Source organism: Morone saxatilis, unplaced genomic scaffold (genome assembly GCF_004916995.1).
Source record: "Morone saxatilis isolate NCDOM2014 unplaced genomic scaffold, NCSU_SB_2.0 Contig15, whole genome shotgun sequence".
Classification (NCBI taxonomy): domain Eukaryota; kingdom Metazoa; phylum Chordata; class Actinopteri; family Moronidae; genus Morone; species Morone saxatilis.
In genome coordinates this window covers 24,224,144-24,237,571 of record NW_023339707.1, presented here as the reverse complement: position 1 = coordinate 24,237,571, position 13,428 = coordinate 24,224,144, and the positions used below count along the sequence as shown (strand labels likewise).

Sequence of the window (13,428 nt, the reverse complement as noted above, 5' to 3'; positions counted from 1 at the left end):
GCTGGAACGTTCTCTCCGTTCATGTGTGACAGTCTCCAAAGTCCAGTGTGAAGTGGCATCTAGTGCTGAGGTTGCAGTTTGCTACCAACTGAATACCCCTCACCTCAACCCCCCTTTCCAAGCTTGTAGGAGAAACTACGGTGGCCGCGAAACTCGCAAAAAATGTTTTGGTTTGTCCATTCTGGGCAACTGTAGAAACATGGTGGTTCAGCATGGTGGAAGAGAATCCGCCCTCTCTGTAGATATAAAAGGCTCATTCTAAGGTTACAACATTTCATACAGTGGTGTTTATTTATTGCTTGCCAAGTTATGTTTGGCCTGTTTGTTACCAAATAATAAAAAATGGGAATTTTATACTTTCCAAATTACATTTTTCAATTAGAAATTTAGATTTTTTTCTGTATCAATTAATATTCGTAATAAGTATTACGAGTGACAGTACCTTGAGGTTTGTAGGATTTGTGGTTCAATGAAGTGAGGAAGCACCATTCCCACTGGCCTGCATCAGTAGCTGTTGGCAAATCCATTTTGATTTTCCCTGTCCTTTTATCTTACAGACTTACTACAGCTCAGTATCACCTGTTACCTTGCAAGACAGCTGGACTCACAAGATCACAAAATAACAAAATCACATGAGAATCCATCTTGCCAGGTTGCTCTTCAAGCTGCGCACTTAAGTCCGAACCACAAGTGGTTCAGAGCAATCAGTGTCCTATGAGGAACTGGATTCCCCAGATGGTACTGTGTAACAAATCATATGGCGCAGTAAGGTTATATCACCGGTACCTGGTCACCTAATCAGAGGACTTAGTCACCTTACAACAACTTGCACCTTACTCCAGATTTTAAACAATCGTTGTCTTGGATCATGGGTGCCAGACTTTGAGATTTAGTCCAATTGGATCTGTGGACACTGTGGATCTTTAAAAAGCAGCGTGAGACTTTATAGGCTTTTGTTCAGTTTGTTTTTTTATGTCACAAGTATGTCTATGTTTTTATATCTTTCCATTTTTATGCACTTTACCATTGTTCTGATTGTGATGTCTGCTCTTGAAAGGTGCTTTTACTTACTGTCTTTGTAAGTAAGGACAAAATGGAAAAAATAGAAAATATGATTTTTGGCAGCTGAAGCTTTCAAAGATATGGCAGTTCTCCCTTGTTACCATTTAGGGCCGCCATTAAGCATCAAGCATTAAGCATTAAGACATTAACTTTCCTGAATAAATAACAGTAAAATACGTCTTTGTGGCCTGATGCTAAGGAACAACCATATGATACCAAAGATAAAAAGCATGTATCATAAAATGAACAACTGAAACACTGTGATCTTTTAATTTTTCTTTTCAATCAGATTAAAATTGATCTTTGTACTTGGGTTTATTAATGTTACTTCACTACATCCCACATTTATTTAGGGCTTCATTTCTTTCTTTCCCAGTAAACATAATGGATGATGACAATGAGGTCTGGCATCAGCACATCTCTATTCCCGGCCTCACTGCTTACCAACCGTGACGCTCGGAAGCAACAGCGTAGGTGGCCTCCCACCAGCTCATGTGGGCTGACTGAGTGCCCTCTTTCATATCAGAGGTGTCTTTTGCGCTAAGCAAAAAAGCCATAGAAGGAACTCTTCTTCCTGTGTCGTGATAATTGACATAGTCCATCAGAACATGTGGCGCTCCCAAATTAGTGTTTATTTCATCCTTTTTTTAGCACAGTTTTCACATGTTGGCTTTTTTCCTCCAGTCTATTATATTGATCAATAGGCTAATTATCACCTGTATGAACAATATGTTTGAATCTGATCCCTTGAGTTCATGTTGTATCTTTAGCTGCATCCAGTGGTGGAAACTAGGATTTAGTCTAGAGCTGTCCTTTATAAAATACAGCACAGTGTAAGATTAATCCCCTTCTGTGCCTGGTTTCAGATATGTAATAGTTGTTTGCAGACATTTCTTCTGCAAAGTTCTCAGATGGTTTGATTTACATAACTGTCTAAGGCCCAAAGAGCTATCCATTATTTCGTAGTAGGCCTACTTCTACTTTTGATACTTTGAATATATTTTGCTGATAGGATACGTAGGATTTTGAATTCATGTTTTGCTTGTAATGTAGAATTTTTTACAGTTTTGTTTTAAGGTAAAGGATCTACCACCACTGGCTGCACTAGCATCATACAGTCATATGGACAGATGTTAACTGAATGAACTATGAACTGATAGGGAAATCAGATGTGACCAAATGAACCAGACGTTCTCCATAAACATCCCGTGATGTTGAGAAAACAAAAGTTGTTGTCTCATTATCTCAAGAAATCCACTTTTTGTTTACTCAAAATAACAAGGTAAATTAACCTGTGACCTCGAGATAAGGAAGGACTTCAAGCAAGTATGCGACTAAGTTTGTCGCTTCAAAGAAAACTCTTAGTTCTTAAGGAGTATTGTAATAAGTGACATTCTATTCTTCTTCTTTTATTTCAGACGTTGTCCAGCTGGATAGCTTTAGTTTTACTAAACCATGACTTATACCACTGCAGGTGGAGGAAAAGGTTCCCCGCAGATGTAAAATACAACACTTCAGCAAAAGAATTTGCTGGTTTTGCAGAATAGCGTCAAACCTCCCCGAGGCCTTGAGACGAGACGTCAGCATCTTGAAGGAGTCGTTCAAGGACCCTTCTGACCCTCATGGAGTAACGCAATAAATCAAACAGTTGCATCGTGGATTACGCTTTACATTTTTTATGACTGAATTGGATAATGACGAAGAAGACACATTATCTGGATCATCCACAGCTGTAGCTATTCGGCTGAAGGTCGCATGACTTAAAGTTTATCTTCCTGCTGAAAGTGAGGCAATGCAGTGACGTAAATCTGAGTTTCCACAAACCAACCATTGTTTTTCATTCCTTTGTGTGTTTTATTCTTCTAAAATACTCATTTTGATTTGATTTCATTTACTTCCTCGCTTATTCAAAACTTTTTCTACAAAATGAGATACAAGTGTTCATTACAACCACTTTTTGTGGGTGAATAATAAAATTGTTGTGATTAAGAAAAGGTCTGATGATTATTATATGACAATCTGTCCAATGATGCTGGAAGTCACAGCAAATGTAGAAAGCCTCATTTTGGGGATTGTTCATCTCGGAATTCTTCCACCAACCAAGATCCTCGGCCATCTGCTGATAGCGAGCCACAGAGAGTAGGAGGCAGTCAGACAGACAACAAGTGGAGACAGGAAGAAGAAAAGGACAAAGAGACACAAAAAAACACCCTGTCCAGGTCAAGTGGCTCTGTTGCTGACCCATGCAAACATAAATAACCAGGTTATAATACCTTATAATAACCTGGATGCTTTCCAACTAACAGAAACGTGGTCAGAATTCCAACTGATAGTAACAAAGCTTAATTTCTTTGCTTTTAATTGTGATATAAAGATGAGGACACCAACCAACACCAATATACTGTTGCTCAGACTATGCCAGATATTATATAACCATCTTTACACATTGTGCAATAGAATGTACATAAGTGTACACCTCTGGGGATACTTCTGCAGATGCCAGGGGGTACATGGAGAGCTTGTGCACTAGCTAGACTAATATTTTAAATAAACAGAAATTATTATTTTAATTTTTAAAATATTGAAACAGAACAGAGTATGAAAATTAGCAGAGTGAGCAGAACAGTTGACTTTGTGCTTCCTGAACGTAGAATAGGTAGGTAATAGGTAGTAAGGTGCATAGACAATGGAGCACGTGGGAGACAGACTGGAGAAAAGAAACAAATATAGTGAACAGAGAATAGTAACAGAGAAAGACCAAAGCGACAGCAGAGAGACAGAAGGAGTGACGTAATGAACAAGTGAAAGCAAATAAACGAGCGATGCCAAGAGCAAATGATGGTGGTGTTATCATCCCGTTTCTTGGGCTTATAGATCTTATACTTATCTAACCATCAATATGTCACAAATGTGTCGTGATTTCAACACTCATATAATCTATATAAAAAATTTGTTTTTATCTATCTATCTATCTGTACAAGGTCTACAGTGTAAGTATGATAACACCAAAGTTAAGAAAATAAAGACAACAAATGATTTGCACATTACTACAGTAAACTATCCTACACTGCATACTCTATACATCATTATACAACATATATACTGCATAGAACTATATCTATATAACTATATCATAACAAAAAAAAACTGGTATAACGAAATAATGAATAAAATATAATTTTGTAATTGTTGACAAAGGTTCTGCAATACAGTACAGAAAGACCCTACATACTTATGTAAATGAAAGTGCTGTTTTTAATTCACCAGTATGGGTTGTATTGTGTGGAGGAATACAGCAACTGCTGAAAAAGTCAATTTAATCTATTTTAAATTAAAAAGAAAAGTGAAAGGGACTGAATACTTTACTATAGCCACTGTTTTTTTAATAATGAAATCAAATGGCAAAGAATATACAGAATATAAAGAAAAATAAAACATCCCAAAGAGCAAGTTATCTAGGTTATCAATCAATATAAACTTGTGTCTCCATTTTACACATTAAACTACAGTATATTTGCAGTTAGACTCAATGTAAATGAAACGAGAACGGCTGCATTGTTCAGAGAAGAGGCGCTTTTGGATGAAATGATGTCTGCCTGACTCACAGAAGCCAGGGCCACTTTCTGCCTTATACATGGACTTCCGTATTTCCATGCCTCTCAAACGTGACCCGGCATCGTACAAGCGATGTAGAACCGACCAATGGGAACGCTGGGTTTTAAGCACGTCGGAGTTCACGTTTGAGAGAGCTGGTGGTGCATTCAGGGCTGAGGGAAAGAAGAAACATCCGACTTTTTTTAACGTTATATTACGATTCATGTAGGCTATCAGGCGGAGAATACGAACAATACAGCTTTTGTTTTAGCTTTACAACACCCTCGGATTATGTAATCACCGTTTGTATACAATAATTCGCGCCAAAGTACAAAAAATGCTGTATTTCTTTACATAAAACGAAAGGGTTCAAAGTGAATGAAGGTCTTTCATTATATATCATAGTCAATATCCCTAAAATAACTATGACACGTAGTTGAGCTGTTGTCTTTGCGGTGATTATCCACTTATAACGCCAATAACTGCTCTGGCATGACAACGCTTTCAACAAGTGGGCTCTCGGTTGTTGTTTTAACCGCTGCGCCATGAACGCAGCATGAGAGTGGAATAAGACGCCGGGGCATGCGCAGTAAGCCAAACTCTTATGAAACCAACTAGTGCAGCTGCAGAAAACAGGTACAGTGGGACGAGAGGCATTCACAGGCTACAGGCACCAACCCGGCTTACAGCACCTCTCCGCACATCAGAACCAAGGGAAGAGATGCTTCTATCTTTGGGCTTGACATAAATATCACCTCCGGGGAGCCAGCGCAAGGTAAGACGGGTCTTTTTGGCAGCTTTGGGGGTTTAGTTTTAAGAGAAAACCGGCTATACATTCATAAACAGCGCCACCACTTACATAAGCATTGCTCTGGTGACCCCGTTTTGGTCTTCAGAGATGTTGGTTTCCTTGCCAGAGACTTGAACTTTACCTCAATTATATTTATCTAAGACTCATATATTTTACACTGGCATGCCCAGCAGCTCTTTATTAGCACCGGTATTTAATTTCTGGGTGAAGTTTACATAAGGTAGATACAATACCAGCCCCCCATTCAGAATAGACGGTGTGACCTAATTTCCATTTGCAGAAGTCATAAGAGCCATCACTGGGACTTGACACTTGAACTTGAACTGCGTTTTCAAAGAACATCACCTGCTCTAAAATATAACTCTGATTAAATGTGAAGTGTGCCAGTGAATTAGTGACATTAAGATCCGAAGCATTAGATGGGTTTTGTGTGAGGATGCTTGTGTTTACAGTGGAGTCGACCTGTGTAATTCTCATTTAATACAGTGTTTCCTGAAGGTCACATTGAGTGAGCTTTCAGAATATTCCCTTAGGATAGATTTATTTTGCTAAATGTTAAGTATGAATCTAATTCATTGTGAAGGGACAATACTTTTTTTCCACTGTCCTAATTACAATGTAAAACTTGTGAGGCTCTCTCCAGTTTATCAGAACCCTCCATCTTTACTCAGCTGGTGTCCCATCGACCCCTTTCCCACTTTTTCCATCCCACCTCAAACCATTTGTGTTAGTCTTTACGGGGGAATTGTATATTGGAGTTGTTTCATTGAGAATGACCGATAATAATGAAAGTAATGAATATTCTCAGCGCTGATGACAAATGTTTCTTTTTACGCCACAGAGGCTCCCCTAAAAATCTGCTCGCCGGCTGTTGGGTTTGTGCTACTGTGCCAGAGAAACCGACGCACATTTTAGGTGTCACACTGTACAAATCAGCAATGTGGCAGAGAATGTGTTGAATTCTGTTTCTATTTGTGACAAATAATGATGTTCTGCTATGAGCCGGGCTCATTTAAAGGTAAATGCAACGTGTAATGGCACATGCCCTGGAGCCATACCTGCTCAGGGAAGTCATTTCTCTGTGCTGCTGATGATGCATCTTTTTTTGAAACCACTGATTTAAAATGAATGTCACTCTAGCTTCACAGAGCCCAGTATGGCTTAAACTTTTCTTGGGAAAGACCCTGATTGTCCTGGATGGGTCCTAGCTGGTGGTCTGGTCCGGTCATATCTTATTGATTAAGTAATGTTTGTAACTCTGATCAAGTAAGAATGTATTGGCAGACGGTGCACATCAAGTTAGGACGTTTATAAGTCGCTTAGAAGTTTGTAATTTCCTTCATTGAGGATGGCAGTTGTGTTTGGATTGAGGCCAGTTATATTGTCTTCTAAGGCCTCAAGGGTTGGGCTTATAGGGGTTTAAAAAACGCCTTCATACCATGATAATTAATTAAACTCATTCTGACCACAGGTAAAACATCATGTTTGAAATTGTTCTGGAGGTCCCAAAGTTTCCAAAGAGGCTACATTTCAGGAAATGTGCGTTTGATAATGCATATCTGTGATATTTCCATTTGATGGAGTGGAGGAAAACGAAAAAAAGATGGGTTTTGGGTTTGATTATTTCACTCATTGTATAAATAAATTGTATCAATAACAATCTGGAACGAGCTGATGAAGATGAAGATTGTCCCCATGTTCTTCAGTTGGTCAGATCTTCTCACTCATTTATAGGAATTCCTTCCTATAAACTACATTTTAGTGAGTGAAAGATGTATTCAATGGAGCTCAGGTAATCCTAGTTGAGTGTAAGCTTTGCACAACATGATAATACATTGTGATTGGGTGTTAAATCTTTTTGGAAGTCTTTGTGGATGTGGGAGAAAAAAACCTTGTTGGTTATATGAAAAATTCTAGTTAGATATGGACCCAAAGTTCGGCCCAGAATTGTCCATCTCCCGGATAGTTTGAGCCTGATAATTAATTCTTACCTTTGGGAACATCAGTTAATCTTAACTCTGCTTGAATATACATGTACTGCTAAGATACAGCGTGATGCTGCCGTCCATTTCTGGTCCCTTGTGTTTATTTTATTTAAAGAAACTATTTGTGCTTTGATCCATTTCATCAGCCTTCAAACAGTAGGATTTCTTTAGCAGAATTTTTGTTTCTGTTTTTATGGCACAATGTCAGAGCTCTTGGACTACCTAAGGGCACCCTGACTGAATATCCATGTATTTATACTCAATGTTTTAAAGATGGGGGAAGAAAGGAAGAAAGTTTTGAGTTGTGGCATATTGCCAGCAACAAACTGTCTTATTCTAACCCAAGGAAGATCAGTTCTGATTGTAACAGCTTGGAAACTTTAACCACCAGCAGAGATGGCTTGTAAGCGAGTGATTGGTTATGAATGAATTTCAGCTTCACAGCAAATCTCAGAAATCGTCCACTATATTTCACTCTATTTCTGTTTTATTGCAGACAGATGAATGAAAAAAAGGGATTTCTTTGAGGCTCCTTGAACATTATTTTCTTTTGAATCTCTGAATGAAGCGCGCTGGCCAACAAGGTCTCAGTTAAATTCAGAAGCAACCAATCAGTCAGTCAAGAGATTCAGTAAATCTTATGAATTAACCTGCAGGAAAGCCAAAAGGCAGCTAGCCACACAGCTAATTATCCCATCAAATTAGTCAGCGCCTGGGGACAGTCAGGGACATTCTGTTTTTCTTCCACTGCCATCAGCTGCTGTGCTTACCAGCCAGCTATTTGTTGACAGGAGTCACACCTCGCCACGTCATCCTTGCATAGACAAACTAAACTAAATGACTTTTACTATAAAAAAACCACCAAGAATGGTCACAGCAGCATAAAAGTAACCAAAAGATATACAGAGGGGTTTGAAGTGAGCACGTGTTAGGCACCAAATGGCAGTAAGAGTTGTTCTGTGTATGGCGGGTCAATCCCTTAGTGTCACCTGTCACGCTGGCTGCTATTGAGACCTTAATGTTTTAATGCCTCGGTTTTTACCTGTGGTCAGGCTTTGTCCCTACTTAACTGCTGCCCAGTTTATCCTCCCTCTGACCATGCACCAATCAAATCAGTAGTCCTGTGGCTTTGTATCACACAGGCTTTAGATAGACTGCATGTTCTATACATAAATAGCTAATGTACAGGGACACATTCTAAAGAAAACTGTCATCTGATCCAGTTATAGCTAACGGAAAAACCTTGGTGGGTAAATACTGTATCAGTTTTTGAAGACACATATTTCCTCTCCTAGATATCTGTTTTTAATTCACTTTTTGATAAATTTGATTACTTTAAGAACTTATTCCTCACATAACCACCTGGCTCAACCAGGTGAGAGTAGACTCATAATTGACTCAAAACCATTAATTGACTATCAAAATAGTTGGAGATTAATTTAAGAGTCGACAACTAATCGATAACAGCTCTAGAATATAACTAATACGTATTTGACTTAACAATAATATAGAGAAAGAACAAGCAGAAGCAAGAATTGTATAATATAATATCATAATTACAAAGTTTTATTTTACTTTTGTTCTACTTCAACAAGCGCCAAATGCCTAAAAATCTCTCTGCTGACGACAGAAAGCATAGGAACTCTTTGGCCACAGCGATGTGATGGTGTTCCTGTTCAGATTGTTCTATTCTCGGCACGTCCCACTCATTTGGCAACTGCTACAACTCAGTTATTGCTCCTGCTGGGAGACATTCATTTTTACAAGTACAAAAAAAAAGAAAAAGAAAAAAGGAGTTTTTCTGTTGTATCCACCATTCAGTCGTTTTCAGCTCTTCATTGTCTGTTCTGACCAATTCCTCTTCTTCATCACTTTCTCCTTTCAGAATAAGATGGCACCAAACTCCATCCACTGGTTCCGTAAGGGCCTCCGACTCCATGACAACCCAGCGTTACGGGAAGCGATCAGAGGGGCAGGCACAGTGCGCTGTGTTTACTTCCTGGACCCATGGTTCGCAGGCTCCTCCAGTGTCGGGGTCAACAGGTGGAGGTAGGAGGATTATTTTTATTTATTATATTATAGTAGTGGTATACAGAGACTACAACTGCTGGCTGTGTAACATACCTGTAGTAGAATCGTATGCTGACATTTTATACTAAAATTCGTGTTTCCCAATCTGTGGGTCACAAGGTAAACGTCAGGGGTCGTGAGACGATCAAGAGGATAGAAGGGCAGAAAAAACATATTTGTGCTAGAAAAAATTCTCCTTTTTTTTAAACATTCCTCTAATCTTTGCTTTACTTCTTGTTAATGAATTGACTTAAACAAAGAAATAAACTTTTGTCTTTTGTTGAACTCATCAGACGTTCATTAGACATAAGCAATCAATAACAAGTAAACATCCCTTTGTTTTTAGGGTCACCAGCCAAAAAGGTTGGGAACTACTGGTTTTATCAATGAATCCAAGTATTTTACAATTTGGAAAAAATAGTTAGTAAGCTTATTTTACTTGCATTAAATGTCAAATTGAAAAATGTGATGTGTGTAATCTTGTTTACATTTCTTTTTTTAGATTTCTTATTAATGTTGTGATATTGATTTCAGTCATATCACCCAGCCCTGTAATTGTGAACCATCAATACTTACATGGATGCTATATTATGACAAAATAATAGCAACAATAGAAGCTGTAATCCATATTTTTAGAATAATGATAATAATGTATCAAATGATAATGAGGAAACAGCGCAACGTTATGAAGGGGACACTCATAATTATGACCCTATAGAGAATTGTCAGACGAAATCTGCTGCTCCACTCAGTTTCATGAGGCTTTAGAATGAGTTTTCAGCTCATTGTTTAGCTGTCCGACCCACAACTTTAGTAGTACAACTATAGTTTTATAAAGGCGAATTGAAGCTATTTCATTCATTTTTGTACAATAATGATGACAGTCAGTCACAGAAGAACCGTTGGAAGCTGTGACTCATCCATAATGAGGAGCTCACTGGTTGAGAGGAGAAAACGGGGGGAAATAGGAGCCACAGAGCTGCAGTGCTTCAACACACAACATGATGTCAGCATTTCCCCGCTTTTGAAGCACCATTCGCTGGCTTGAAGGCTTTCAGATTTCAAATGGTCATGGTGGTAGAGACTCTTTTTAAATGCTGTCCAGTCTTTTTACATGAGGGAGAATTTGGAAAGTGAAAATCCATTTGAAAATCCATTTGTTAAAACTTCTTTTTAGCCATCTGTTGTGGTTTTAAGTATCACAGGCAACAAAAGATTGTTTTAAAAAAAGACTCCCTAATTAAAGTGGATTTAACAGACAATATAAATAGGGGTTTACAGCTTTGACCTGGATGCACCTGCTCAGCCACAGGGTGCTCTTTTGTTTTAGTCTCCGCTCACATACAATAATCCCCGTTATAGAGGTCAGCCGGCAGGGCTCGGCGACTGGATGAATAGGTTACAGCGGGAGTCCACCTTCTCTAAACGAGCAGGCTCTAGAGGGAGTCTTGGAAGTAGGTTATTAGAAAAGGTGTACAACCTGCACTGCTAAATGGTGTGTAAATAGGCTGTGTGAGTGGGTGACTGTGGGGGGGGTGTCTTAAGCTCAGCATTTAGAGAACGCGTGTGAGTTCACGTGAGCGCTGGGTCTGTTTGTAAACCGCCATATCTGCTCTGCAGGGGAGTGTCAATATCACTCCAGCGTTCATTGCTCGCTGGCCCGTTTTCACTCTGAAGTGCTATTCGTAGGCTCCGCACAGGAATAGTCAATATTGAGGTCAGTGACCCAGTGATATTCATCTGATTTGTGATACTAAAAATGTTAACAGATCGCACACTGGCGGCGGCAGCGTCCAGGCAGGAAACATACTTCAGTGACGCACATGCCTGTTTGCAGCTAAAAGGTTATATAACATGACTTGTAGCTAATTGCAAATGCACTCATTTGTTTTTGTCAGCCTGTCTTCATGAGGCTAATAGTATTCACTGATAGCATGGAAGCTTTGGAAATGCTTTATTTTATAGGTCCATATTTCCTTAGAATTTCCTGGGAAGATTCCTGGAAAGATCTATGTCATTTTGGATCAATTATAGGTGCAGTTGGTACACTTACTATTAATTAATTGCACAGCAAAAAAAGAAAGCAGTTAGTAAAAAATAATAATAATTTACTTGGGTTTAAAATGATCCATCTCACTTTTATCCAGTGATTTCAAGAAAATTCCTTTTTTCCACACAGAAAAAAACCATATTTGTAAAGCTGCAGTATCACTAGGACTGTCTCAAAAACTGCAATAATGAAATACCGATAAGATAATTATCAGGACAGGTAAATTAGAAATGTATATTATTATAAATTATCAGGATAATCGTTTGATATTAATAATCATTTATTTGGAATTCATATTATTATTCTTAAAACGATTCATAGACTTGTATGAAGTTTCGTTATGACTTTTTCTAGAAAAAATAAATGAAGATTTAAAGAGTCATCACTGTGTTAACAACTGTGACCTCAGTTAGATTTGGTTAGAACAGAGCTATGGAATATTAAATCATCCATCTTTGCTCACTACAGCTTATCCTTTTCTTACCCACAGGTGTGTAAGAACTACAGGTTATGAACTCCTTTTCAAAATACAAAAATGATCGGTTATCTTATCGGTATCCATCATGAGAAGCAGGTAATTATCGGTAATCGTATCGGCTGGAAAAAACCAAACAATTCATACATCCTTATCATCACGTCTAGCACGGCTAGGCTGAAGAGACTTGACACAGCTATAAAACGCAGTATATATACAGGACAAAGTCATGTAGCCTCCACCTCGCTCACTCCCGACTGGAAACACCCGCAGTCTCTTCTTAGAAAACACAGACTGGTCCACTAACGCTAAACATCCCAATTCCCAACAGCTTCGTTTCAAGGAGTCACCATGGTAACTGGCAACTTTCAGCTGAATATGAAACCAACTGGCGACATTATTCTGCTGATAGTTGGCAGTTAACAGAGTGCTGGTGATTAGTACAGGTACAGAGGTGAAACATCATCCGGCCGTACCTCTTACAAAGTCATTTGCAAAAACAAAACGGTGGTCGTACCACGCTGTTGAGCCACCCCAAATCACCACACGAGAAATTCCTTAACTGCTACAGATATTACATCAAATGGAAACATGGTGACCAAAGGGTGGAGGAGGATAAACTTCCTCAAGGCAGAGTGAGGTGATTCAGTAGCTCTGAACCAACATGATTTATATTCATTGTGCTCTGAAAGAAAGCATTAAGTTCAGGAAATATGTGTTTATGTTGGTTAACCCTCTTCTGAGTATTTCTCAACTTTGAAGAAAAGCAGGCATCTTTTTCTTTCACATTTTCAATTGAAGTGGGGAGAAAATTGCAGAATCTGCCCCACTTATCTGGGCTATGGCAGTGACGTACAACAAACACTGCTGTCAGACTCAAGGCTACAAGGCTTTTATCTGCAGAAGCTAAAAACCTGCTGATGCACTGAGGTAAAATTAAGACTGATCTAACAGAATTGAGGTCACTGGTCTCTGCACTCACAGACATGTTATATTTCCATGTCACTGTGTTATGCACACTGTGAAAGAATTGCATTTTAAAGTGATTTAGAAAGTGGGGCACCCTGGATGAGCATGCCCCCCTCCCCTTACTTTCAGGTCCCTCTCTAACTGCTCTGTCAGAATAAAGACAATGAATATCTCTTGGATTCTTAAGAAACTCATTCAACGTGTCCCATATATAGACAACAGGTGAGGTAGACCAAACAGATGTCTGCAGCACTAATAGCCATCACATGCTCAGGCAGTGACACTAAAACCTGTCCAGCTGCCCTGCCACCTGCAGGTCTGTGTATGGCAGGCCTTCATCCAATTAGAACTGTTATATTTACCTTAAACTGGGGCTAAACATATCTGGTAGGTCTGCTGTGGCTGGATTGGC

General features: G+C 39.0%; 1 protein-coding gene across 1 annotated transcript in view; it reads left to right on the top strand.

The window, feature by feature from the left end:
* The first annotated feature begins 5,255 nt into the window (after positions 1–5,255).
* Positions 5,256–13,428, top strand: part of cry3a (cryptochrome circadian regulator 3a) — a 31,039-nt gene continuing 22,866 nt past the window's right edge. Inside the window, exons 1-2 of the mRNA XM_035656125.1 lie at positions 5,256–5,431; positions 9,338–9,501. Of these exons, the coding sequence (XP_035512018.1) occupies positions 9,344–9,501 (158 nt within the window). The 5' untranslated portion in view covers positions 5,256–5,431; positions 9,338–9,343. The remainder of the gene's footprint in view (positions 5,432–9,337; positions 9,502–13,428) is intronic.